Genomic DNA, 24,616 nt, shown 5'->3' with positions numbered 1-24,616 from the left:
TGAGGAGCCTAATACAAGGGTCTCACAGCTGGCTCTCCCCCTTAACTACAACCCTGTACCAGTGTCTGGCCGTGGAGTATCCTATGGAGGAGCCGGCAGACCTGCAGCAGCGCTGTGAGTGCAGGAAATGGTGCCAGGAAGCCGCTGGTTCCGCTCTGATGAAGCTCCACCCCCTGCAATGGCGCCGGAGCTAAACTGTTAAACTGTCAAAGTCCCCAAATAGTGTAAAAATGCAAGCACATGTACCCCATTCAACTATTGCTGGCCAGACTGCGTGTGGGGGGGGGCTATGGGATCTCCCCAAGAGGAGTCCGTATGCATGCCCCGCGATCGCACCGCAAGCGGGGTCCCCGGTTATCCCTCACCACTCTAACGACCTTCAGGCTCTGTACTGGGGGTGTGCAGCATGCTGCGGGCGTGTGCGCGCAATGCCTACAGTACACGAACCCTAAGGACCGTTTTCCTGTCAGCGGGATCAGACTCAGCACCACCAGGAGGCCGGTGTTGGTCCCCCCCAGTGTCCCTCAGTGCAGGTAAGCTGTTACCCAACAGCATATCTGAAGATAAGAAACAGAAATTAAACTGAAGAAAAACTCTCTCTGGAGCTCCAGTGTGTGCATCCTCTCCTGAGGGCACAATTTTCTAAACTGAACTGTGAGGGAGAGCATAGAGGTGAGGAGCCAACACACCCTGTTGAAGAAATGTAAAGTGCACCGGCTCTTTTGGACCCCATCTATACCCATCGGAATTCAGTGTTCCCAGTATCCCTTATGGATGATAGAGAAATCTTCATTACCTCTGCCTTCAACATCATTAAATTATGTCATGGATAGGAAAATAGATGGTTTTCTAAAAAACATTTTCTCTTTGTTTGGGGCAATCATAAGATCAGCCATGGCTTCAACCTGGATGGTAAAAACAGTAGCAGCCTTGGCTGATGCATTGGAGGATGATCTTTCAATGGCATATAGACAGCAAACATCCCATATTGCACATATCAAACGAGCCTAGATTTCCAGCTTTTTGTCCCTTTCGGACTCAAGGAAAAGCAAAAGGATATGGCAAACAGTCTCAATCTGACAAGTTTGGTAAGACTAAAAAGCACTGGGCTACCACAGGACCGGCTTACAAATCAGAAAATAAGCCATCAGCCTGATGAAGCGGGCCTCCACCTGGAGGACCCCAGGGTGGGAGGCAGACTTCTTCAGTTTGCACAGATCTGGTAGCAATCTACCATAGATGCCTGGGTGCAAGAAGCGGTATCTCACGGTTATGTGTTTGCTTTCAAACACCCTCCTCAAAGATTTTTTTGTACTAGCCCGTCTTCAGTGGAAACGGAGGCCACGGCTTTGCAAGAGGCAGTTCAGAAGTTGCTTCCTATAGCACTGTCCCATCAGCGCTATCTCAGGTTTGCTATCCTCCAGTATAATTTTCAGTTTCAGGCCCTACCATTTGGACTGGCCACAGCTCCCACAGTATTCACCAAAATGATGGTGGTAATGGCATCTTATCTCCGTGACCATGGGATAAGGATTTTTCCATACCTCGACGACTAATTAATCCTGGCACAGTCTCAAGAATTGCTTCAGTGTCATCTGCAATATATAATAGCTTGTTTACAGAGACACGGTTGGCTCATAAATTGGGCAAAGTCGTCCCTGGTTCCGTCACAACGGATGTCTCATTTGGGGGCTGTGCTGGATTCAGGTCTTCAGAGAGTATTTCTACCTCTGAACAAAATATCCAAAATTCAGTCAAATAGTCAGGAGCTGCTACATAATCAAAGGGCATCAATTCATGCCGCAACGCATGTGATGGGGTTGATGGTGTCGACATTCGACATGGTGGAGTATGCTCAGTTCCATTCGAGGCCTCTGCAACATCTGATCCTTTCCAAATGGAATGGTTTTCATCAGACAATAAAAACGCAGACTATGGTCCTTCCTTTAGAAGTAAAAGATCATTAGCCTGGTGACTACAAACATCCCATCTGGACAAAGGGAGACCCTTTTGGATATCAGATTTGGAAATTCTGACAACGGATGCCAGTCTTCAGGGCTGGGGAGCAGTGTCAGGAAGGAGTTGCTTCCAGGGGCAGTGGGCCAAGGAAGAAAGTTGCCAGCCAATAAATCTATTGGAGCTTCGGACCATATATATGGCACTTAATCAGGCAAAGGACATTCTTCAGTGGAAACCAGTCCAAATCCACTCGGACAATGCAACGGCAGTATCGTACCTCAACCATCAGGGAGGAACTCGCAGCCAGAATGCAATAAAGGAAGTCACACGTTAAAGTTGGCAGAACTTCATCTTCCAGCCTTGTCCGCAGTGTTCATTCCGGGAGTCCTACACTGGGAAGTGGATTTTCTCAGTCGACACGCCATTCATCCAAACGAATGGACTTTACATCCAGAGGTCTTCCAAATTCAGGTAGACAAATGGGGGTTACCGGAGATAGATCTCATGGCATCTCGTCAGAACAAAGTTCCCACATACGGGTAAAGAACAAAAGGATCCCAAAGCGATCTTTGTGGATGCCCTGTCAGTGAGATGGGACTTTTGTCTAGCCTATGTGTTTCCACCTATCGCCCTGTTACTCAGGGAAATGTGAAAGGTAAAACAAGGAAAGGTCGCCCTGATACTAATAGCTCCGGCTTGGCCCCGAAGACATTGGTACACAGATCTGCAGAGGATGTCGATGGAGGCTCCATTCCTACTTCCTCAGCGTCCGGATCTTCTATCACAAGCACCTGGATCAACTGTCTTTGAAGGCGTGTCTCTTGAGACTTCCATCCTGAAAGCAAGAGGATTCTCACAACAGGTAATTCAAACAATACTCAGAGCAAGGAAACCTTCCTCAGCTTTCATTTATCATCGAATATGGCAAGCCTATATTGAATGGTGCAGTGACCGGAAATTTGACCCTAGGTCTTTCAGAGTTTCCAGAGTCCTAGCATTTCGTCAGGCAGGTGTGGACAAAGGTCTACGGGTGGCTTCCTACAGCATCGACTGTATGGTTCCAAAAGTAAACTGCTACCTACTGGATGTGTGCACTTTTTTTCCAGGGAATGCTGCACATTCAACCTCCTTTTGCTCCTCCTACAGTGCCTGGGGACTTAAATTTAGTCCTAAAGGCCCTTCAGGTTGCCTCATTTAAACCACTAAAACGAGTGGATCTTAAATGGTTGACAGCTAAAGTTCTCTTTCTACTGGTTATTGTTTCAGCTAGTAGTGTTTCAGATTTAGGGCTTTGTTATGTCGCCCTCCTTTTCTGACTTTTTTATCCAGATAGAGCGGTTCTCAGAACCAAATCTGGGTATCTTCCTAAGGTGGTGTCTAAATTCAACCTTAACAAAGAGATTGTAGTCCCAGCCTTCCAAGGGCTGGACCTTTCTGCAGGAGATGCATCGTTGGACGTAGTCCGTGCCTTAAGGATCTATGTGGCTCGTACCAGTGCCATCAGAAAAATAGGATTTTAATACCTACCGGTAAATCCTTTTCTCTTAGTCCGTAGAGGATGCTGGGGATGCTTCAAGAACCATGGGGTATAGACGGGATCCGCAGGAGACATGGGCCCTTTAAGACTTAAAAAGGGGTGTGAACTGGCTCCTCCCTCTATGCCCCTCCTCCAGACTCCAGTTATAGGAACTGTGCCCAGGGAGACGGACATTTCGAGGAAAAGGATTTATTTAATTTTTAAACTAAGGTGAGATATATACCAGCTCACGCCTCAAACACGCCGTACAACATGGCATTCAACAACAACGCATGCAACAGCATGACTAACATCAGCCACAGACTGACTGACTGAACTCAACACAACATGTGTGTAACTATAACTAATAACTGCAGATACAGCCCGCACTGGGACGGGCGCACAGCATCCTCTACGGACTAAGAGAAAAGGATTTACCGGTGGGTATTGAAATCCTATTTTCTCATACGTCCTAGAGGATGATGGGGATGCTTCAAGAACCATGGGGATTATACCAAAGCTCTAGAACGGGCGGGAGAGTGCGGATGACTCTGCAGCACCGATTGACCAAACAAGAAGTCCTCCTCAGCCAGGGTATCAAACTTGTAAAACTTCGCAAAGGTGTTTGATCCCGACCAAGTAGCAGCTCGGCAAAGCTGTAATGCCGAGACCCCTTGGGCAGCCGCCCAGAACTAGCCCACCTTTCTGGTAGAATGGGCCTTTACGGATTTCGGTAACGGCAATCCCGCCGTAGAATGAGCCTGCTGAATCGTATTACAGATCCAGCGTGCAATAGTCTGTTTGGAAGCAAGAGCCCCAATCTTGTTGCGAGCCCACAGGACAAACAGAGCCTCTGTTTTCCTAATCTGAGCCGTTCTGGCGACATAGATTTTCAAAGCTCTGACCACATCGAGAGACTTCGATTCCGCCAAGGTGTCAGTAGCCACTGGCACCACAATAGGCTGGTTTACGTGAAACGATTAAACCACTTTTGGCAGAAATTGCTGACGAGTTCTCAACTCTGCTCTATCTGCATGGAAGATTAAATAGGGGCTTTTGTGAGACAAAGCCGCCAATTCAGACACCCGCCTTGTGGATGCCAAGGCCAACAGCATGACTACTTTCCAAGTAAGGAATTTCAACTCAACCTTACGTAAAGGTTCAAACCAACGAGATTGCAGGAACTGCAACACCACATTAAGATCCCATGGTGCCACTGGGGGCACAAAGGGAGGTTGGATGTGCAGCACGCCTTTCACGAAGGTCTGAACTTCTGGAAGGGAGGCCAATTCTTTCTGAAAGAAAATTGATAAGGCCGAAATTTGTACTTTAATGGAGCCTAACTTTAGGCCCGCATCCACACCTGCTTGCAAAAAATCGAGCAAACGCCCCAGCTGAAATTCTTCCGTAGGAGCCTTCTTGGATTCACACCAAGACACATATTTTCTCCAAATACGGTGGTAATGCTTCGCCGTTACGGCTTTTCTACCCTGAATTAGTGTGGGAATTATTTCACTGGGAATACCCTTTCGAACTAGGATTTGGTGTTCAACCTCCATGCCGTCAAACGCAGCCGTGGTAAGTCTTGATACACGCACGGTCCTTGCTGTAACAGGTCCTCTCGTAGAGGAAGAGGCCAGGGATCTTCTATGAGTAATTCTTGAAGATCCGTATACCAGGCCCTCCTTGGCCAGTCTGAAACAATGAGTATCACCTGAACCCTTGTTCTTCTTATGATCTTTATCACCTTTGGAATGAGTGGAAGTGGAGGGAACACATAGACCGACTAAAACACCCACGGTGTCACCAGGCCATCCACCGATATTGCTTTAGGGTCCCTCGACCTGGAATATCTCTGAAGTTTCTTGTTGAGGCGAGACGCCATCATGTCTATTTGAGGAATTCCCCAACGACTTGTCACTTCTGCAAAGACCTCTTGATGAAGACCCCACTCTCCTGGATGGAGATCGTGTCTGCTGAGGAAGCCTGCTTCCCAGTTGTCCACTCCTGGAATGAAGACTGCTGACAGAGCGCTTGCATGTCTCTCCGCCCAGTAAAGAATTTTTGTGGCCTCCGCCATCGCCGCTCTGCTCTTTATTCCGCCCTGGCGGTTTATGTACGCCATTGCTGTTATGTTGTCTGACTGAATCAAGACGGGCAGACCGCGAAGAAGATGTTCCGCTTGCAGAAGGCCGTTGTAAATGGCCCTTTATTCCACAATGTTTATGTGCAGACAAGCTTCCTGGCTTGACCATTTTCCCCCTGTGTGACTGCTCCCCAGCCTCGGAGACTTGCATCTGTGGTCACCAGGAGCCAATCCTGAATCCCGAACCTGCGTCCCTCTAGGAGGTGAGAACTGTGCAGCCACCACATGAGAGAGATTTTGGTCCTGGAAGATAGGATTATTTTCCGGTGCATGTACTGGTGAGACCTGGACCACTTGTCCAACAGGAAGAAAAACTCTCTGTAATTCTGTATCCAGAATCATACCCAAGAATGACATGTTGTCGGAACCAACTGTGATTTTTGCAAGTTTAGGAGCCAACCATGTTGCCGCAGAATTGTCAGGGAGAGCGTAACATTTTTCCGTAATTGCTCCTTGGATCTCGCCTTTATCAGGAGATCGTCCAAGTACGGGATAATTGTGATTCACTGCTTGCGCAGGAGAACCATCACTTCCGCCATAACCTTGGTGAAAATCCTCTGAGCCGTGGACAGACCAAGCGGCAACGTCTGAAATTGGTAATGACAATCCTGAACAGCAAACCTCAGATAAGCCTGATGTGGAGGATATATGGGGACGTGTAAGTAGGTATCCTTTATGTCGACCGACACCATAATATCCCCCTCCTCCAGACTGGAGATCACTGCTCGGAGAGATTCCATCTTGAATTTGAATTTTTTTAGATAGAAATTGAGGGATTTTAGGTTCAGAATCGGTCTGACTGAGCCATCCGGCTTCGGGACCACGAACAGGTGCGAATAAAAGCCTTCCCCCTGTTGTGACGGGGGTACCGTGACAATGACTTGATTTTGACACAGCTTTAGTATTGCAGCGCATGCTACCTCCCTTTCTGGAAGAGAAGCTGGCAAGGCCGATTTGAAAAATCGGTGAGGGGGCACGTCTTAAAACTCCAATTTGTACCCTTGAGCTACTATTTCTAATACCCAAGGATCCAGGGCCGAGCGAACCCAGACCTGACTGAAGAGTAGGAGACGTGCCCCCACCGGTGCGGACTCCCGCAGAGGAGCCCCAGCATCATGCAGTGGATTTGGTAGAAGCCGGGGAGGACGTCTGCTCTTGGGAACTTGCCACAGCCTGTGACCTTTTTCCCCTTCCTCTCGTAGGAAGGAAGGAAGACCCTCGTCCTTTATTGAATTTATTGGGCCGAAAGGACTGCATTTGATAGTGGGGTGTTTTCTTTTGATGTGCAGGGACATAAGATAGAAACGATGACTTTTACCCGCGGTAGCCGTAGATACCAGGTCAGCGAGGTCATCACCAAACAAGACACCACCTTTAAACGGCAGAGACTCCATAGCCTTCTTAGAGTCAGCATCAGCATTCCATTGATGAATCCACAATGCCCTCCTAGCCGAGACTGCCATGGCATTGGCCCTTGATCCCAAAAGGCCAATATCCCTCGCAGCTTCCTTTAGATAGGCTGCAGCATCACTGATATGACCCAGTGTCAAAAGAACGCTATCCTTGTCCAGGGAATCTATATCAGATGACAAAATTATCTGCCCACTTTTCAATAGCGCTACTCACCCATGCCGATGCAACGGCAGGCCTGAGCAGCGTACCTGTAGTGACAAAAATGGATTTTAGTGTATTGTCCTGCTTACGATCCGCAGGATCCTTTAGGGCTGCCGTGTCAGGAGACGGAAGCGCCACCTTTTTGGACAGACGCGATAGAGCTTTGTCCACCGTGGGAGTTGACTCCCACTTTTCCCTGTCCCCAGAGGGGAACGGATATGCCACTGGAATTCTTTTGGGAACCTGTAACTTGTCAGGATTTTCCCAAGCTTTTTCAAAAAGAGCGTTCAGTTCATGAGAGGGAGGAAACGTCACCTCAGGTTTCTTTCCCTTAAACATACAGACCCTAGTATCAGGAACAGCAGGGTCTTCCGTGATATGTAATACGTCTTTTATCGCCACAATCATGTACTGAATGCTCTTAGCCAGTTAAGGATTCAATCTGGCATCACTATAGTCGACACTGGAATCAGAGTCCGTGTCGGTATCTGTATCCGCCATCTGGGTAAATGAACGCTTCTGTGACCCCGAGGGGGTCTGAACTTGTGATAATGCCTCCTCCATGGTTTTCTAAATGTCTTGTTCTGAGACTCAGATTTATCTAATCTCTTATTCAATCGAGCCACATTAGCATTCAAAACATGTACCCAATCATCTGTCGGCGGTGCCGACACGGTCACTCCCACAGCCTTTTCTGTCCCCACTCCAGCCTCCTCCTGGGAAGAGCACTCAGCCTCAGACATGTCGACACATGCGTACCGGCACCCACAACCACACTGGGGCTATAGGGGGCAGACCCACAGCAAAGCCTGTTAGAGAAACGCAGAGGGAGTTCTGCCAGCCCACAACCCAGCGCCTATCCCGGTCTGAAAACGATTAAAATAATGCCTCAGACCTGTTAGCGCTTCTACACTGATAAAACAGCACCAAATTACTGTGCCCCCCCCCCCCCCCCCCCCGTTTTGCACCCTGTTACTTGTTCAGCAGTGTAGGAGGTCAGGATCAGCGTCTCTGCAGCTCTGTGAAGAGAAAATGGCGCTGATTAGAGCTGTGAGGGCTAAGCCACACCCCCTTAATGGCACGCTTCAGCCCCGCTGTTTTTCAAAATGTTATACTGGCGGGGGATTGATATTAACGAAAAAGTTAGAAATATTCCAAACTGCGCTTAACCAATTACAGTGGCAGCCTATGTTCTTTCAAAAGAATCCTCCACCAAGATGCTAAAAACACAAATTTCACCCAAATAGAGAGAACATGTGGCGCTACCATAAATATTTGACACCTCTTAAAAAATTGTGTAATCACACAAGTCATAAGAACATTGTGAACAATTTCATAAATAATACTCATTAAAAGTACATCCTTTTAGGGAGAAGATCCATGAATCTATAAAATAAGAACAGAAGAACAAATAGCGCAACACCAGATGGTATTCAGCCTTATCAATCCCTTTTATTGGTTCCACTCACATGGGAAAAGAATATATTTCGCATATCATCCACATAAATAGTTGTTTCTGCTTAGTTCTGAGATATCACTCTGCAGTACTGAAACATTAAACAAATGTTTATAGTGTAATAAAGTCAGAATAAAATGAACAGACTTTAATAGACAATTACACTCACATTAAACAATTAAAAGAAATGCATGTATCACCACACAATATGGTGTTCACCCAAAATGGGATTCCCGCTGTTCTCCAGTCCCAGAAGTCTGTCAGTCCCAGATGGATATAGTCAGGATAAATCTTTCAGCGTCCTGGTGCAGGGTCACAGCGGTCCAACAGTAAAATTAGTATTGCTCAAACGCGTTTTCGGTCATACGACCTTCATCAGAAGCATAATTCACACTTAATCCTAACACCTTTATATACCCCTACATATTAATCATATCCAATACACCTGGATTATCAGGTGGAGCTCCGGCGTTATTCCCAGAAGTGCGTCACTAAACGGTGACGCATGCATTCCACTGTTAGATTTTCAGCACTAGGCAGGAAGTGTGTCACCCGGATGTGACGTCTGCGGTACAAGCCAGACATCAAACTTCCTGTTTGCGTTCTATAGAGCTGTCACACGCGTAGTTCAACAGTCTGTACTTGTTTAATAATCCGTCCACTTGGTGTTTGGATAGTTGTATTCAGGGGACATACTGTGAGGTGCTTTTACCATCCCAGCATAAATATAAAATATATAAAAAATATATATATATAGAGTTATAAGAACATTCTTATTGCTACATATTCACAACGTATATACAATATACATAAAGTTACATCATATAGACATTGACTTTAAGAGGAAATAAAAGTGAGAAAAGTGAAGAGAGCATGATTAGGACTGTAAAAACCATTTGAGCTCGAAATCGCTGTTTAAGCCATATGGTATTAAAGTCCCTAATTTGTAAATCCAGCGCATTTCGGATTTTGCTAATCTCACCTCAATATCTCTATTGCGCCAGGTTGGATTTATCTGTTGTATTGCCCAAAAGGATTTTATTCCACTTGGGCTACACCCATTAATTTTTTTTAAATGAGAAGAAAGTGAATGTGTCTCTATTACTTTTTTAATGTTATAAAGATGTTCAGATAATCTCATTTTCAAACATCTAGTGGTTTTGCCTATATATACACAAGTCCACATTCACATTCAATAGCATAGATCAAATTTTTTGAATTACATGTCAAGAATTCTGTTATATTATATTTAGTACCTTTCACTTCAAATTCTTTAATTGTACTCACTCCTTTGGTGATCCTACACGTTACACATCGCACAGCGATGAAAACCCTGTGTGCGTATGCTACTCCTTTTTACGGGTTCTATTGAACTATGCACAAGTTTATCTTTTAGATTTTTGGATCTCCTATAGATAAAACCAGGCCTATCAGGTATGGCCTCCCCTATGATGGGGTCTTTTCTGAGTACATTCCAATGTTTTTTGAAGACTTTTTCAATTTCTTTATGTTGTGAGTTATATTCAGATATGAATGACCATTGCGTAGTATCCTTTTTCTTTTTATTTATATTCTTATCTCGATTCATGTTTCCTCCAAGGAGATTCTTCCTTTCCAACCTATCTACTTTTTGGTTGGCCTCCATCAACAATTCTTTTTCATACCCTTTTTCTAAAAATCTATTAGTCATTTCTGAAATCTGACTCTTACATATTTCTTCCTCCATACAATTACGTTTTACCCTCATATATTGACTATAGGGAATGCTTTTTAACCAGTTTACATGATGCTGGCTATTTTTCTCAATAAAACAATTGGAGTCGGTTGGTTTACGATACAATTTTGTCTCCTTAATATAGATACATAAGTCGAGAAAAGTAATTTCTTTACGACTCATGACTATAGTAAGCGTAATGTTGCAATCATTTTGATTAAGTTGTTCACAAAAACATTGTAAATCCTCCATACTTCCTCTCCATATACACAACAGATCGTCGATAAATCAACGCCAGAGCACCAGGTTCGACCCCAGCCCGCCTTCACACAGCACCTTGATGTCCTCCCAGTATGCCATGAATAAATTGGCATAGCTGGGGGCGAACCTGGTGCCCATAGCGGTGCCAAACCGCTGCACATAATATGTACCTCCAAAAACAAAATAATTATTGTTTAAAATAAATCTAATACCAGCAATCAGGAAATCCTTCAAATCGTCAGAGTAATCAGATAAATCCAAAAAATATTTAACTGCCTCCACACCTTTATCCTCCTGTATAATTGTATACAGTGTGGAGACATCTGCACTAACTAAGATGTCATTCTCATTCCAAACGATCCCACTCAAAATATTCAATACATCACCTGTATCCTTTAAATAAGATCTCGTCTGTTTTACCAACGGTTGTAAATAGTGATCTACTATAGATGACAAGTTCGAGGTGATACTGTTTGTGCCTGATATTATAGGTCTACCAGGAGGGTGGAGGGGGTCCTTGTGGATTTTAGGAAGAGTATATATAGTGGGTACCAATGGATATTGAATATTTATATCTTCATATTCCATTTTTGTAATGACATTTTGGATAAAGCTTCCTGTGTTAAAACAGTAAGAGCTTTTTCAAATCTAGAGGTGGGGGTCACTCTTCAATTTACTATATGTCCCACCTTCCTTTAGTTGACGATCAATTTCCTTAATATAATCTTCTCTATCCACAAGAACCACCCCTCCACCCTTGTCGGCAGGCTTAATAATGAACTGTTCATCTTCCCTTAAACTTTTTAATGCCTGCCATTCTTTTCTGGTTAGATTACAACTTCTTCTTTCTTTTCTAAGTACTTGCTCTACATCATCAAGCACTAACTTACTGAAACAATTAAGGAAACTTCCTTTCATCTGTGTGGGATAGAATGAAGACTTTGTTCTAAACTGAGGACCTGAAAACTTCCCAGTATCCTCAGTCGGGACACTATCTTTAGCTGAAAAATTTTTTTTTTTTCTTTTACAGGCAATTTACGTATAAATTTCTGGAGATCTATATAGAAATCAAATGAGTCAGTTTGACTTGTGGGAGCAAACTTAAGTCCTCGTTTGAGAACTTTTTCCTCATCTACCGTTAAAACCCTCTTACTAAGATTAAATATTTTTACATTATTTGTTATAACATCTGGTTTTTGTACTTCACTACTCACAGTTAATCCCAATGGTTTTTTGTGTTTTTTTTAAAATGCATCCTCTCTTTCCTCTCTTATTTTTCTTTATCTTTTCATTTATAATCCTTCTTCTTTCTTGTTGATTGCGCCCTAAAAAAAGTATACCTTTATCTGTCATTTTTATCATGTCTGTACCAATCATCACTGTGGCGAGCCCTTCCCATTGGTATTTCGTCACTTTGATGATTTCTCCCTCTATATACATTCCAATCTCTAGATGGATAATTATTCCTCCAATTAACATATGGCTTGTTAAGATCACACAATTTTTATATGGGTGGTTTATGTGCTGTTCTTTCCATTCCTTCTCTCTTTACCTATGATTAAACTTATTAATTTGTCTAGTTTTTCTAGGGGGTTTGATATTAGTGCCCAGGCACTGTAAGCCTGTTTTGCCAGTCTATATATTGAGGTTTAATGCTGCCCAGGGCGCCCCCCCTGCGCCATGCACCCTGTAGTGCCGCTGTGTGTGTGTGAGCACGGCGCGCAGCGCGGCCGCTGGCGGTACCTCAAAGCCGTCACTGAAGTCTTCTGATCTTCTTCTACTCACCAGTCTTCTGACTTCTGGCTCTGCAAGGGGGGTGACGGCACGGCTCCGGGAACGAGCATCTAGGCGTACCTAGCGATCAGACCCTCTGGACCTAATGGTGTCCAGTAGCCTAAGAAGCAGAGCCTTGAAACTCACAGAAGTAGGTCTGCTTCTCTCCCCTCAGTCCCACGATGCAGGGAGCCTGTTGCCAGCAGGTCTCCCTGAAAGTAATAAACCTAACAAACGTCTTTTTGTCTGAGAAACTCTGGAGAGCTCCTCAGTGTGCATCCAGTCTCATTGGGCACAGAATCTAACTGGAGTCTGGAGGAGGGGCATAGAGGGAGGAGCCAGTTCACACCCCTTTTTAAGTCTTAAAGTGCCCATGTCTCCTGCGGATTCCGTCTATACCCCATGGTTCTTGAAGCATCCCCAGCATCCTCTAGGACGTATGAGAAACAGACACTTTCTTCGTTCTCTATGGATTTCACAAAAGAGGATGACAGGCTGATAAGAAGACACTGGAAAGGTGGCTTCAGATGACAATTTCAGAAGCATATTCTTCAGTTGATCTCCCTGTTCAGGCTAATGTCTCTGCTCACTCTACTCATAAAGGTAGGTCCATCATGGGCAGCACAACGTGGTGCTTCAGGCTTCAGCAGAACAGATATGTGGATATCCTGTGGATAATCTGTGGACTCTGCTGTTGAAATAATCGTTATGGTAGACTTACCGTTGATAAAGCTATTTCTCCTAAGTCCACAGGATCCACAGGAATCCCACCCTGACGCATCTGATTTGAGGATCCAATCACTCACTAACCTCTTCCTTCTTGTACGGAAGGGTGTGCATGTTTGTTCTTCTCGCCTGATTAGGGCTCTCTATGTTGCTCCTGACTTGAACTTTGGAAAAACAACTGATTTGCCTGAGCCAGGAGGCGGGGATATAGGGACGGGCCCGTTGTATGCTGGGAGGCCGAAAGCTGTTGCTACCTCATATCCCAATGTTATCCTGTGGAGCCTGTGGACTTTGGACAAATATAGTGTTATCAACGTTAAGTCTGTCATAACGATTATTTTTTCTGCTGTGTCATCCAGCATGAGGGAGAGTGAATGGCCTTTTCAACACTTCATTCTTGCTTGTACCGATAACATGAGAACTTGTGTTTTTGGCAGATGGACGGCAAAAAGGTTTACTTCCTGTCGCTCACCGGTCAGTTGAGGTATCCAGCTCTAGGTCAAATAATACATCACTCGAAAAATAGTAAGAATCAAGACTTCTTAGACCGTGATTCTACCTCCCAAGCCTTAAGCCAGACGGTTTGGCAAGCTGAGAGCCATAGCCCACCAATACTCAGACATCTCACTGACTTTTTCAACCAAGGTCATTACTTTAGTTTAGACCATTGACAACAAATATTCCAATAGTTGATTTGAACACTTTTTCACAGTCGTTTATGGCAAAGTCTAAAATGTTGGTACATAAATAGTTTAAGAGTTTTCTATTGGTACTGGACCCAATGCAGTCAGAAGCAAAATCATGTTTGCAATGCAAAGGGTTCAAAAGCATATTTTTATTTATTTATTTTTTTAGCACTCATGGAAAAGATGGACTCCTTTTGCATGTAGTGAACAAATACTGGAAAATTTTGTTTATACACTGAAATGTAGAATCAAGGTAGGACTTTGTAGTGATTACCAATCTACAAGGCTATTGTTAACTTTATCTACCATAAGGCTCAGTAAGCCACTGTCACCCATATTATCATCAATCACTTTTAAGATACATGCTTACTGTTCTTTGGAGTCCTGCTATTTCACATTCTAAGTAATCCACCTGTTCCTTTGTTCGATTCTGAGACTCTCCCAAGATGGATTCTAACTCCTCATTACGCTCTACTATTTCTTCATGTTCGCACTGTAGTTTTTGCAGCTTGTGCAGCAACTGTTTGTTCTGACATTCTATTGCTTCAATATCAAGCCTGCACCTGGACAAAACAACAAAATACAAGGTATTATAGAAAGTAGGTACCTCTAGAAGTAACAGAGCTCCTACTCATGACAGGGTAATTATTTATTTATTTATTTATTAACAGTTTCTTATATTTGGCAGCATATTCCTTTGCACTTTTCAACTGGAACAACAGTAACAGAACAGAACTGGGTTAAAAAAGACAGACATACAGGTAGGAAGGCCCTGCTCTCAAGTTTACAATCTATAGGGAATCAGGCATTGATACACAAGGATAGATGCTATCTTTCTGCTGCGGGGTACACTGGGCTCCACAAGGATGGACAATGGGGTGTAGAGTAGGATCTTGATCCGAGACACCAACAGGCTCAAAGCTTTGACTGTTCCCAGAATGCACAGCGCCGCCTCCTCTATAACCCTGCCTCCCTGCACAGGAGCTCAGTTTTGTAGTTGGTGCTGCAGTAAGCAGGCACATAACAGAGGGGCTGCTCCAGGCAGCCCTCAGAAGAGCTTTTTTTGAAGAAAAAAGTGAAGACTTCAAGAGCAGCAGCGATGGTAAATGTCAGAAGACATTCATTGCTGCAGCTCCAGCTCTCCCCAGCGGCGCTGTATACTTCCGAGCCCTGGTTGCCGGGTAACTACAGCAGGAGGCTCCGGTTTTCTTCACGTCAGGCACACACGACGGGGGCTCTCCGGGATCATGTGGCCGCGCTTTGGGAGGTGGTGAGTGGGTCCTGCTTGTGGGACCCCGTCTTTATTGCGATCCGGCGCGGTCAGTGGGAGGCGGGCCGCGCTCTCTGGCGGTGGACAATGTGGCAGTACAGGCGATCCCACTAGATCACCAGGGCATGGGTGCAGGTCAGGTTTTCTCTCTAAACCATTTTCAGTAGTCCACAGTACCCGGTGGTTTTGCCAGCAGGGGGATAAGGCTTAGACCTGAAGCCCCTCCCCCAGCCCAGGGCGCCATTTCCCGCAAATGTTCCCGCCCAGGAGCTGCATATCTGTCTCTCCCTCACTCCCTGTCAGTGTCTGGGCGCCATTATCCCTCAGCTTCACTGTTCCTGGGACTGCTTGGGCAAATCCTCCTGTGTAAAGCCGCCTGGTTGTCAGTGCTGTGACTTTACATGACACTTTAGTATTCTACCTGCCTCTTTAGACAGTGTTAGTAAGAAAGAGTGCATTTAGTCAGGGTTTTCTAGTACAATTACCCTGTGATATACATCCAGTTCTTACTGTGCAGTGTTATATCTATTGACATATATATATATATATATATATATATATATATATATATATATACATACATACACACACTGCTCAAAAAAATAAAGGGAACACTAAAATAACACATCCTAGATCTGAATGAATTAAATATTCTTATTAAATACTTTGTTCTTTACATAGTCGAATGTGCTGACAACAAAATCACACAAAAATTATCAATGGAAATTAAATGTATTAAGCCATGGAGGTCTGGATTTGGAGTCACCCTCAAAATTAAAGTGGAAAAACACACTACAGGCTGATCCAACTTTGATGTAATGTCCTTAAAACAAGTCAAAATGAGGCTCAGTAGTGTGTGTGGCCTTCACATGCCTGTATGACCTCCCTACAATGCCGGGGCATGCTCCTGATGAGGTGGCGGATGGTCTCCTGAGGGATCTCCTCCCAGACCTGGACTAAAGCATCCGCCAACTCCTGGACAGTCTGTAGTGCAACGTAGCATTAGTGGATGGAGCGAGACATGATGTCCCAGATGTGCTCAATTGGATTCAGGTCTGGGGAATGGGCGGGCCAGTCCATAGCATCAATGCCTTCGTCTTGCAGGAACTGCTGACACACTCCAGCCACATGAGGTCTAGCATTGTCTTGCATTAGGAGGAACCCAGGGCCAACCGCACCAGCATATGGTCTCACAAGGGGTGTGAGGATCTCATCTCGGTACCTAATGGCAGTCAGGCTACCTCTGGCGAGCACATGGAGGGCTGTGCGGCACCCCCAAAGAAATGCCACCCCACACCATTACTGACCCACTGCCAAACCGGTCATGCTGGAGGATGTTGCAGGCAGCAGAACGTTCTATTTGGCGTCTCCAGACTCTGTCACATCTGTCACATGTGCTCAGTGAGAACCTGCTTTCATCTGTGAAGAGCACAGGGCGCCAGTGGCGAATTTGCCAATCTTGGTGTTCTCTGGCAAAGGCCAAACGTCCTGCACGGTGTTGGGCTGTAAGCACAACCCCCACCTGTGGATGTCGGGCCCTCATACCACCCTTATGGAGTCTGTTTCTGATCATTTGAGTAGACACATGCACATTTGTGGCTTGCTGGAGGTCATTTTGCAGGGCTCTGGCAGTGCTCCTCCTGTTCCTCCTTGCACAAAGGCGGAGGTAGCGTTCCTGCTGCTGGGTTGTTGTCCTCCTACGGCCTCCTCCACGTCTCCTGATGTACTGGCCTGTCTCCTGGTAGCGCCTCCATGCTCTGAACACTACGCTGACAGACACAGCAAACATTCTTGCCACAGCTCGCATTGATGTGCCATCCTGGATGAGCTGCACTACCTGAGCCACTTGTGTGGGTTGTAGGGAGGTCATACATGCACGTGGAGTCCACACACACTACTGAGCCTCATTTTGACTTGTTTTAAGGACATTACATCAAAGTTGGATCAGCCTGTAGTGTGTTTTTCCACTTTAATTTTGAGGGCGACTCCAAATCCAGACCTCCATAGGTTAATAAATTTGATTTCCATTTTTAATTTTTGTGTGATTTTGTTGTCAGCACATTCAACTATGTAAAGAACAAAGTATTTAATAATAAGATTTTACTTACTGGTAAATCTATTTCTCGTAGCCGTAGATGATGCTGGGGACTCCGTAAGGACCACGGGATAGACGGGCTCCGTAGGAGACATGGGCACTTTAAGAAAGAATTTAGTTCCTGGTGTGCACTGGCTCCTCCCTCTATGCCCCTCCTCCAGACCTCAGTTAGAGAAACTGTGCCCAGAGGAGATGGACAGTACGAGGAAAGGATTTTGTTAATCCAAGGGCAAGATTCATACCAGCCACACCAATCACACCGTATAACTTGTGATAACTACCCAGTTAACAGTATGAAAACAACATATCATCAGTACAAGACCGATGCAACTATAACGTAACCCTTATTGAAGCAATAACTATATACAAGTATTGCAGAAGAAGTCCGCACTTGGGACGGGCGCCCAGCATCCTCTACGGACTACGAGAAATAGATTTACCGGTAAGTAAAATCTTATTTTGTCTAACATCCTAGAGGATGCTGGGGACTCCGTAAGGACCATGGGGATTATGCCAAAGCTCCCAAACGGGCGGGAGAGTGCGGATGACTCTGCAGCACCGATTGAGCAAACAAGAGGTCCTCCTCAGCCAGGGTATCAAACTTGTAGAACTTAGCAAAAGTGTTTGAACCTGACCAAGTAGCAGCTCGGCACAACTGTAATGCCGAGACCCCTCGGGCAGCCGCCCAAAAAGAGCCCACCTTCCTAGTGGAATGGGCCCTAACCGATTTAGGCAACGGCAATCCAGCCGTAGAATGAGCCTGCTGAATGGTGTTACAAATCCAGCGGGCAATAGTCTGCTTTGAAGCAGGAGCGCCAAGCTTGTTGGCAACATACAGGACAAACAGTGATTCTGTTTTTCTGACTCTAGCCGTTCTGGCTACGTAACTTTTCAAAGCCCTGACCACATCCAGGGACTTGGAGTCCTCCAAGTCACGCGTAGCCACAGGCACCACAATAGGCTGGTTCATATGAAAGGATGATACCACCTTAGGCAGGAATTGAGGACGTGTCCGCAACTCCGCTCTATCGACATGGAAAACCAGATAGGGGCTTTTATGAGACAAAGTTGTCAATTTCGACACTTGCCTAGCCGAAGCCAAGGCTAATAACACGACCACCTTCCAAGTGAGATATTTTAACTCTACCGTTTTAGGTGGTTCAAACCAGTGTGACTTAAGGAAATTTAACACCACGTTAAAGGTCCTTGAGCTCCACCAGATGTACAAAAGGAGGCTGAAAATGCAGCACTCCCTTCACAAAAGTCTGAACTTCTGGGAGAGAAGCCAGTTCTTTTTGAAAGAAAATGGATAGGGCCGAAAACTGAACCTTAATGGAGCCTAAGTTTTAGGCCCAAATTCACTCCAGTTTGTAGGAAGTGAAGGAAACGGCCCAGATGGAATTCTTCCGTAGGAGCATTCCTGGCCTCACACCAAGAAACATATTTTGCCACATACGGTGATAATGTTTAGATGTCACGTCCTTCCCAGCCTTTATCAGCGTAGGAATGACCTCATCCGGAATGCCTTTTTCCGCCATGCCGTCAAACGCAGTCGCAGTAAGTATTGGAACAGACATGGGCCCTGTTGCAACAGGTCCTGCCTTAGAGGAAGAGGCCACGGATCTTCTGTAAGCATTTCCTGCAGATCCGGATACCAGATCCTTCGTGGCCAATCTGGAACAATGAGGATTGTTCTCACTCCTCCTTTTTCTTATTATTCTCAACCCATGGGTATGAGAGGAAGAGGAGGAAATACATAGACTGACTGGAACACCCACGGTGTTACTAGGGCGTCTACCGCTACTGCCTGAGGGTCTCTTGACCAGGCGCAATAACTCTGCAGCTTTTTGTTGAGGCGGGACGCCATCATGTCTATCTGTGGCAGTCCCCACCGAACTGCAATCTGTGCGAAGACTTCCTGATGAAGTCTCCACTCTCCAGGACGTATGTCTGGTGAGGAAGTCTGCTTCCCAGTTGTTCACTTCCGGAATGAACACTGTTGACAGTGCTCTTACATGATTCTCCGCCCAGCGAAGAATTCTGGTGGCTTCCGCCATCGCCACTCTGCTCCTTGTGCCGCCTTGGCGGTTTACATGAGCTACTGCGGTGACGTTGTCTGACTGGATCAGAACTGGTTGGTCGCGAAGAAAGGTCTCCGCTTGACGTAGGGCGTTGTATATGGCCTTTAGTTCCAATATTTTGATGTGAAGACAAGTCTCTTGACTTGACCAAAGACCTTGGAAATTTCTTCCCTGTGTGACTGCTCCCCAGCCTCGGAGGCTTGCGTCCGTGGTCACCAGGATCCAGTCCTGAATGCCGAATCTGCGGCCCTCTAGAAGGTGAGCACTCTGCAGCCACCACAGGAGAGATACCCTGGCCCTGGGGGATAGGGTGATCAACTGATGAATCTGTAGATGTGACCCGGACCACTTGTCCAGTAGGTCCCATTTGAAGTCCTCGCATGGAACCTGCCTAAGGGAATGTTTTTTCCCAGGACTCGAGGGCAGTGATGCACTGACACCTGTCTTGGTTTCAATAGGTCCCTGAATAAAGTCATGAGTTCCTGGGCCTTCTCCATCTGAAGGTAAACCCATTTCTGGTCTGTATCCAGAATCATACCCAAGAAGGGCAGACGAGTTATAGGAACCAACTATGACCTCGGGAAATTGAGAATTCAGCCGTGTTGCTGTGACACCTTCAGCGAAAGTGACACACTGTTCAACAACTGCTCTTTTCATCTCGCCCTTATTAGGAGATCGTCCAAGTATGGGATAACTGACTCCTTGCTTGCGTAGGAGCACCATTATTTCCGCCAATTACCCTGAAATTGGTAATGACAATCCTGTACCGCAATTGTCAGGTACGCCTGATGGGGTGGATAAATGGGAACATAAAAGGTATGCAGCCTTTATGTCTAGATACACCATCAAATCCCCCCCTTCCAGGCTAGCGATGATCGCTCTGGGCGATTCCACTTTAAATTTGAACCTTTTCCCGTATAGGTTCAGAGATTTTAATTTTAAAATAGGTCTGACCGAACCAAACGGTTTCGGGACTACAGCCAAGGTTGAGTATCGCCTTCCTTGTTGCAGGAGGGGAACCTTGAGCACCACCTGTTGGAGATACAATGTGTGAGTTGTATTTAATATTATCTCCCTTTCTGGGGGAGAAGCCGGTAGGTCCGATAAGGAAAAACCGGCGAGAAGGCACCTTTCGAATTCCAGCTTGTAACCCTGAGAAACAATTTTTTTTGCCCCGGGATCCACCTGTGAGTGAACTCAGATGTGGCTGAAGAGTCGAAGACGTGCTCCCACTGGGACGGACTCCCTTAGCGGAGCTCCAGCGTCATGCGGTGGATGTAGTAGAGGCCGCGGAGGACTTCTGTTCCTGGGAACTAGCTGTGCCCTGTGCCCTTACCTCTGGTAAGAAAGGACGCTCCTCGTACTTTCTTGTTATTCTGCGACCGAAAGGACTGCATTTGATAATGTCGTGCTTTCTTAGGCTATGAGGGAATATAAGGCAAAAGATCAGAATTACCAGCTACAGCTGTGGAGACCAGGTCCGAGAGCCCTTCTCCACACAATTCCTCAGCCTTGTAAGGTAAACCTTCCATATGCCTCTTTTAGTCGGCATCACCTGTCCATTGCATGTTCGACAGGACACGTCTAGCAGAAATCGACATAGCGTTGACTCTAGAACCCAGTAGACTAATGTCTCTTTGGGCATGTTATATATATATATATATATATATATATATATATATAAGACAGCATCTTTTATATATATATATATATATATATATATATATATATACATATATATATACATACATACATACATATACTAGGGTCAATAACATGGTATCCTTATCTAGGGTTTCAATCTCCGCTGATAAGGTATCTGTCCACGCTGCTACAGCGCTATAAACCCATGCCGACACAATCGCCGGTCTGAGTAGTGTACCAGAATGTGTGTAAATGGACTTCAAAGTACTTTTACTGCACGCTATCTGCAGGATCCCTGAGGATAGCTGTTAAGTCAGCGCTACCTTTTGGGTAAACGTGACAAAGCTTTGTCAACCCTAGGGGAAGATTCCCATCGTATCCTGGCCCTAGTAGGGAAAGGATACTCCCTGAGAATTCTTTGTGGGAATCTGCAGTCTCTTGTCTGGAGATTCCCGCTCTTTTTCTTCATGAAAGGAGGGAAATTTACCTCAGCTTTCTTCCCCTTAAACATGTGTACCCTCTTGTCAGGGACAGATGAGTCATCAGTGATATGCAAAACATCTTTTGTTACAATAATCATATATTGAATACTTTTCTGCCAGTTTTGGCTGTAACTTTGCATTATCATAGTCGACACTGGAGTCAGACTCCGTGTCGATATCAGTGTCTATTATTTTGGATAGTGAGCGTTGTGAGACTCTGAAGGTCTCTGCGACATAGGGACAGACATGTGTAGATTCACTGTCTGTTCTCAAATCTTTTGTGCAATAAATTTACCTTGGCACTTAATTTCACATATCCAATCAGGTGTCGGCGTTGTCGACGGAGACACCACTCACACACACATTTGCTCCATCTCCTCCTTAGGAGAGCCTTTTACCTCTTACCAATTCAACTTCCACAACGCCCAGACCTCCTTGTTCAGGGCCCCTGTGTCTACCCTGTGTTTTGTTTGGATTTCACAAACGTGGCTGGCCTGCTCACAAGCAGACCCTGGCCAGGTGGATTAGAATGGTGATTGCACATGCTTATGTGAAGGCTGGTCTGTCAGCTCCTGCTCACATTACGGCCCATTCTACTCGGTCTGTTGGACCTTCTTGGGCGGCCCAACGTGGTGCGACCCTTGAACAATTGTGCAAGGCGGCTACGTGGTCCTCCGTGAACACGATCATAAGGTTTTATGCCTTCGATACTGCCGCTTCCCAGGATGCTTCCTTTGGACGCCGGGTTCTTGTGCCCGCTACAGTCCAACTAGTGGAGCCCGATGCTGGTGTAAAAAATACGGGGGACCCCTACTCTTTTTGTCCCCCGTATTTTTTGCACCAGGCGCAGAGCCCGGTGCTGGTTTTAAAAATACGGGGGATCCCCTGTCAGTTTCCCCCCCCGGATTTTTAGAACCAGGACCGGCTCGAAGAGCCCGAGGCTGGTTATGCTTTGGAGGGGGGACCCCACGCAATTTTTTTTCGGGTTTTTTCCATTCCATTTAAAAAAAAAAAAATAATAATAATAATAATAATAATAATAATATTATTTTTAAAAATATATAAATAATACTTGTGCCTCCAAAATTGACAAACCAAGTACCTAATCCCTTATAATATAAATAGATATGCTATTACCAATAAAAAAAACACACAAAAAAACATGTTTTACATTTTTTTTTTATTAGATTCCGCCAGCAAAGTGTGGCGGATTGAAAATGACGAATTTACTGTCTAAAAGCACTGTTGTCGAATTTCCAAACTTCAATTGAATATACTTTTGACGAATTGCCGCATTTGTACCATTGCAGAAATGTCGAATTTGACAAATGTCGAATTTCCAAAAGTCGAATTTGGAAAGCCCGTTTTTTTGACGGAAAGTACTGAATTGCATTGTCGATTTTTATTTTGGGCGAAAACGTCCCGTTTTTCGACATTTTCGGGAATTCGACCGCAATTGCATATACCCCATAATAGTAAGAACTTAGCGTTGATAACAGTATTCCTCCTATGTCCACAGGTTTCCACAGGATAACATTGGGATATATGCTGGAGCGTCAGCGGATTGGCACCAAATCGATCACGAGCTTTGTGGCCTCCCAGGATGCACCAGGCTCGTCCATACAATCCCGCCAACTGACTCAGTCAAATCAGTTGTTTCCAAAGAATTTAGGCAGGAGCATTATGTAGAACCCTATTCAGGCGAGAAGAACACACATGCACACCCTTCCACGCAAGAGGGAAGAGGTTAGTGAGTATAAAGATTCTCAAATCAGGTGCGTCAGGGTGGGATCCCTGTGGAAACCTGTGGACATAGGAGAAATACCGTTATCAACGGTAAGTTACCATAACGTATATTTCTCTGGCTGGGTCCACAGGTTATCCACAGGATAACATTGGTATTTCCCAAAGCAAATTTTTAGTGGTGGGGATGCTCCTGATTGGACAGGAGAACCGTTCGGCCAAATTCAGCATCATGAGAGGCTAAGGTATCCAAGGCATAATGTTTAATGAATGTGTTAATGGAAGACCATGTGGCTGCCTTACATATCTGTTCTGCTGAAGCACCATGTTGTGCTGCCCATGAAGGACCTACCTTACGTGTAGAGTGAGCAGAGACATTAGCAGGAACAGGGAGATCCGCTCGAGAGTATGCTTCTGAAATCGTCATTTGAAGCCATCTTGCTAGCGTCTGTTTAGTAGCAGGCCATCCCCTCTTATGAAATCCGTAGAGAATGAAGAGAGAATCTCTTTCTGATGGCACTGGTACGATCTATGTAGATTCTTAATGCATGGACTACGTCCAGCGACGCTTCTCCCGCAGAAAGTCCCGATATCTGAAAAGCCGGGACTACAATTTCTTCATTAAGGTGAAACTTTGATACCAACTTTGGAAGATAACCAGACTTAGTTCTGAGAACTGCTTTATCTGGATAAAAACTCAGAAAAGGAGGCTTACACGATAGTGCTCCTAAATCTGATACTCTTCTAGCTGATGCCATAGTTAGTAAGAAGAGTACTTTAGCTGTTAACCATTTAAGATCCACTTTTTTTTATTGGTTCAAACGGAGCCCCTTGAAGGGCATTGAGAACCAGACTTAGATCCCATGGCACTGCAGGAGGAACAAAAAGGTGGTTGAATGCGCAGCACTCCCTGGAAAAAAGTACGCACATCTTGTAAAGTAGCAATTATCTTTTGAAACCATACAGTCAATGCTGAAACTTGAACTCTAAAGGAAGCCACCTTCAAACCCTTATCCATTCCTGCCTGAAGGAAATCTAAGATTCTGGATGCTCTGAAAGATTTTGGATCCATATTTCTTTCACTGCACCAGTGAATATAGGTTCGCCATATTTGATGATAAACGCGAGCAGAGGAGGGTTTCCTTGGTCTAAGTATTGTTTGGATTACCTGTTGTGAAAAGCCTCTTGATTTTAGGATAGAGGTTTTACTTTTAACAGCCACGCCATCAAAGACAGCCGATCCAGATGCCTGTGACAACAGGGACCCTGCATTAGTAGATCTGGACGTTGAGGGAGCAGAACTGGCGCATCCATCGACATCCTCTGCAGATCTAGTATGTACCAATGTCTTCTGGGCCATGCCGGAGCTATTAGAATCACGGCACCCTTTGCCTGCTTTGTTATCCTCACCACCCTGGGTAGCAGGGAGATTGGAGGAAATAGATATGCC

General features: G+C 45.3%; 1 protein-coding gene across 6 annotated transcripts in view; it reads right to left on the bottom strand.

Annotated features, from left to right (window-relative positions):
- Positions 1-24,616, bottom strand: part of CCDC30 (coiled-coil domain containing 30) — a 687,183-nt gene that overhangs the window by 387,126 nt on the left and 275,441 nt on the right. For all 6 annotated transcript variants that reach the window (XR_010188622.1, XM_063942948.1, XM_063942949.1 and 3 more), the window contains one exon: positions 14,222-14,414. Coding sequence is in view for 5 of the 6 variants with exons in the window: in XM_063942948.1 (XP_063799018.1) it covers positions 14,222-14,414 (193 nt within the window). In the remaining variant the exon portion in view is untranslated. The remainder of the gene's footprint in view (positions 1-14,221; positions 14,415-24,616) is intronic.

Source organism: Pseudophryne corroboree, chromosome 10, assembly GCF_028390025.1.
Source record: "Pseudophryne corroboree isolate aPseCor3 chromosome 10, aPseCor3.hap2, whole genome shotgun sequence".
Taxonomy (NCBI): Eukaryota; Metazoa; Chordata; class Amphibia; order Anura; family Myobatrachidae; genus Pseudophryne; species Pseudophryne corroboree.
This window is presented reverse-complemented; position numbering and strand designations above follow the sequence as displayed.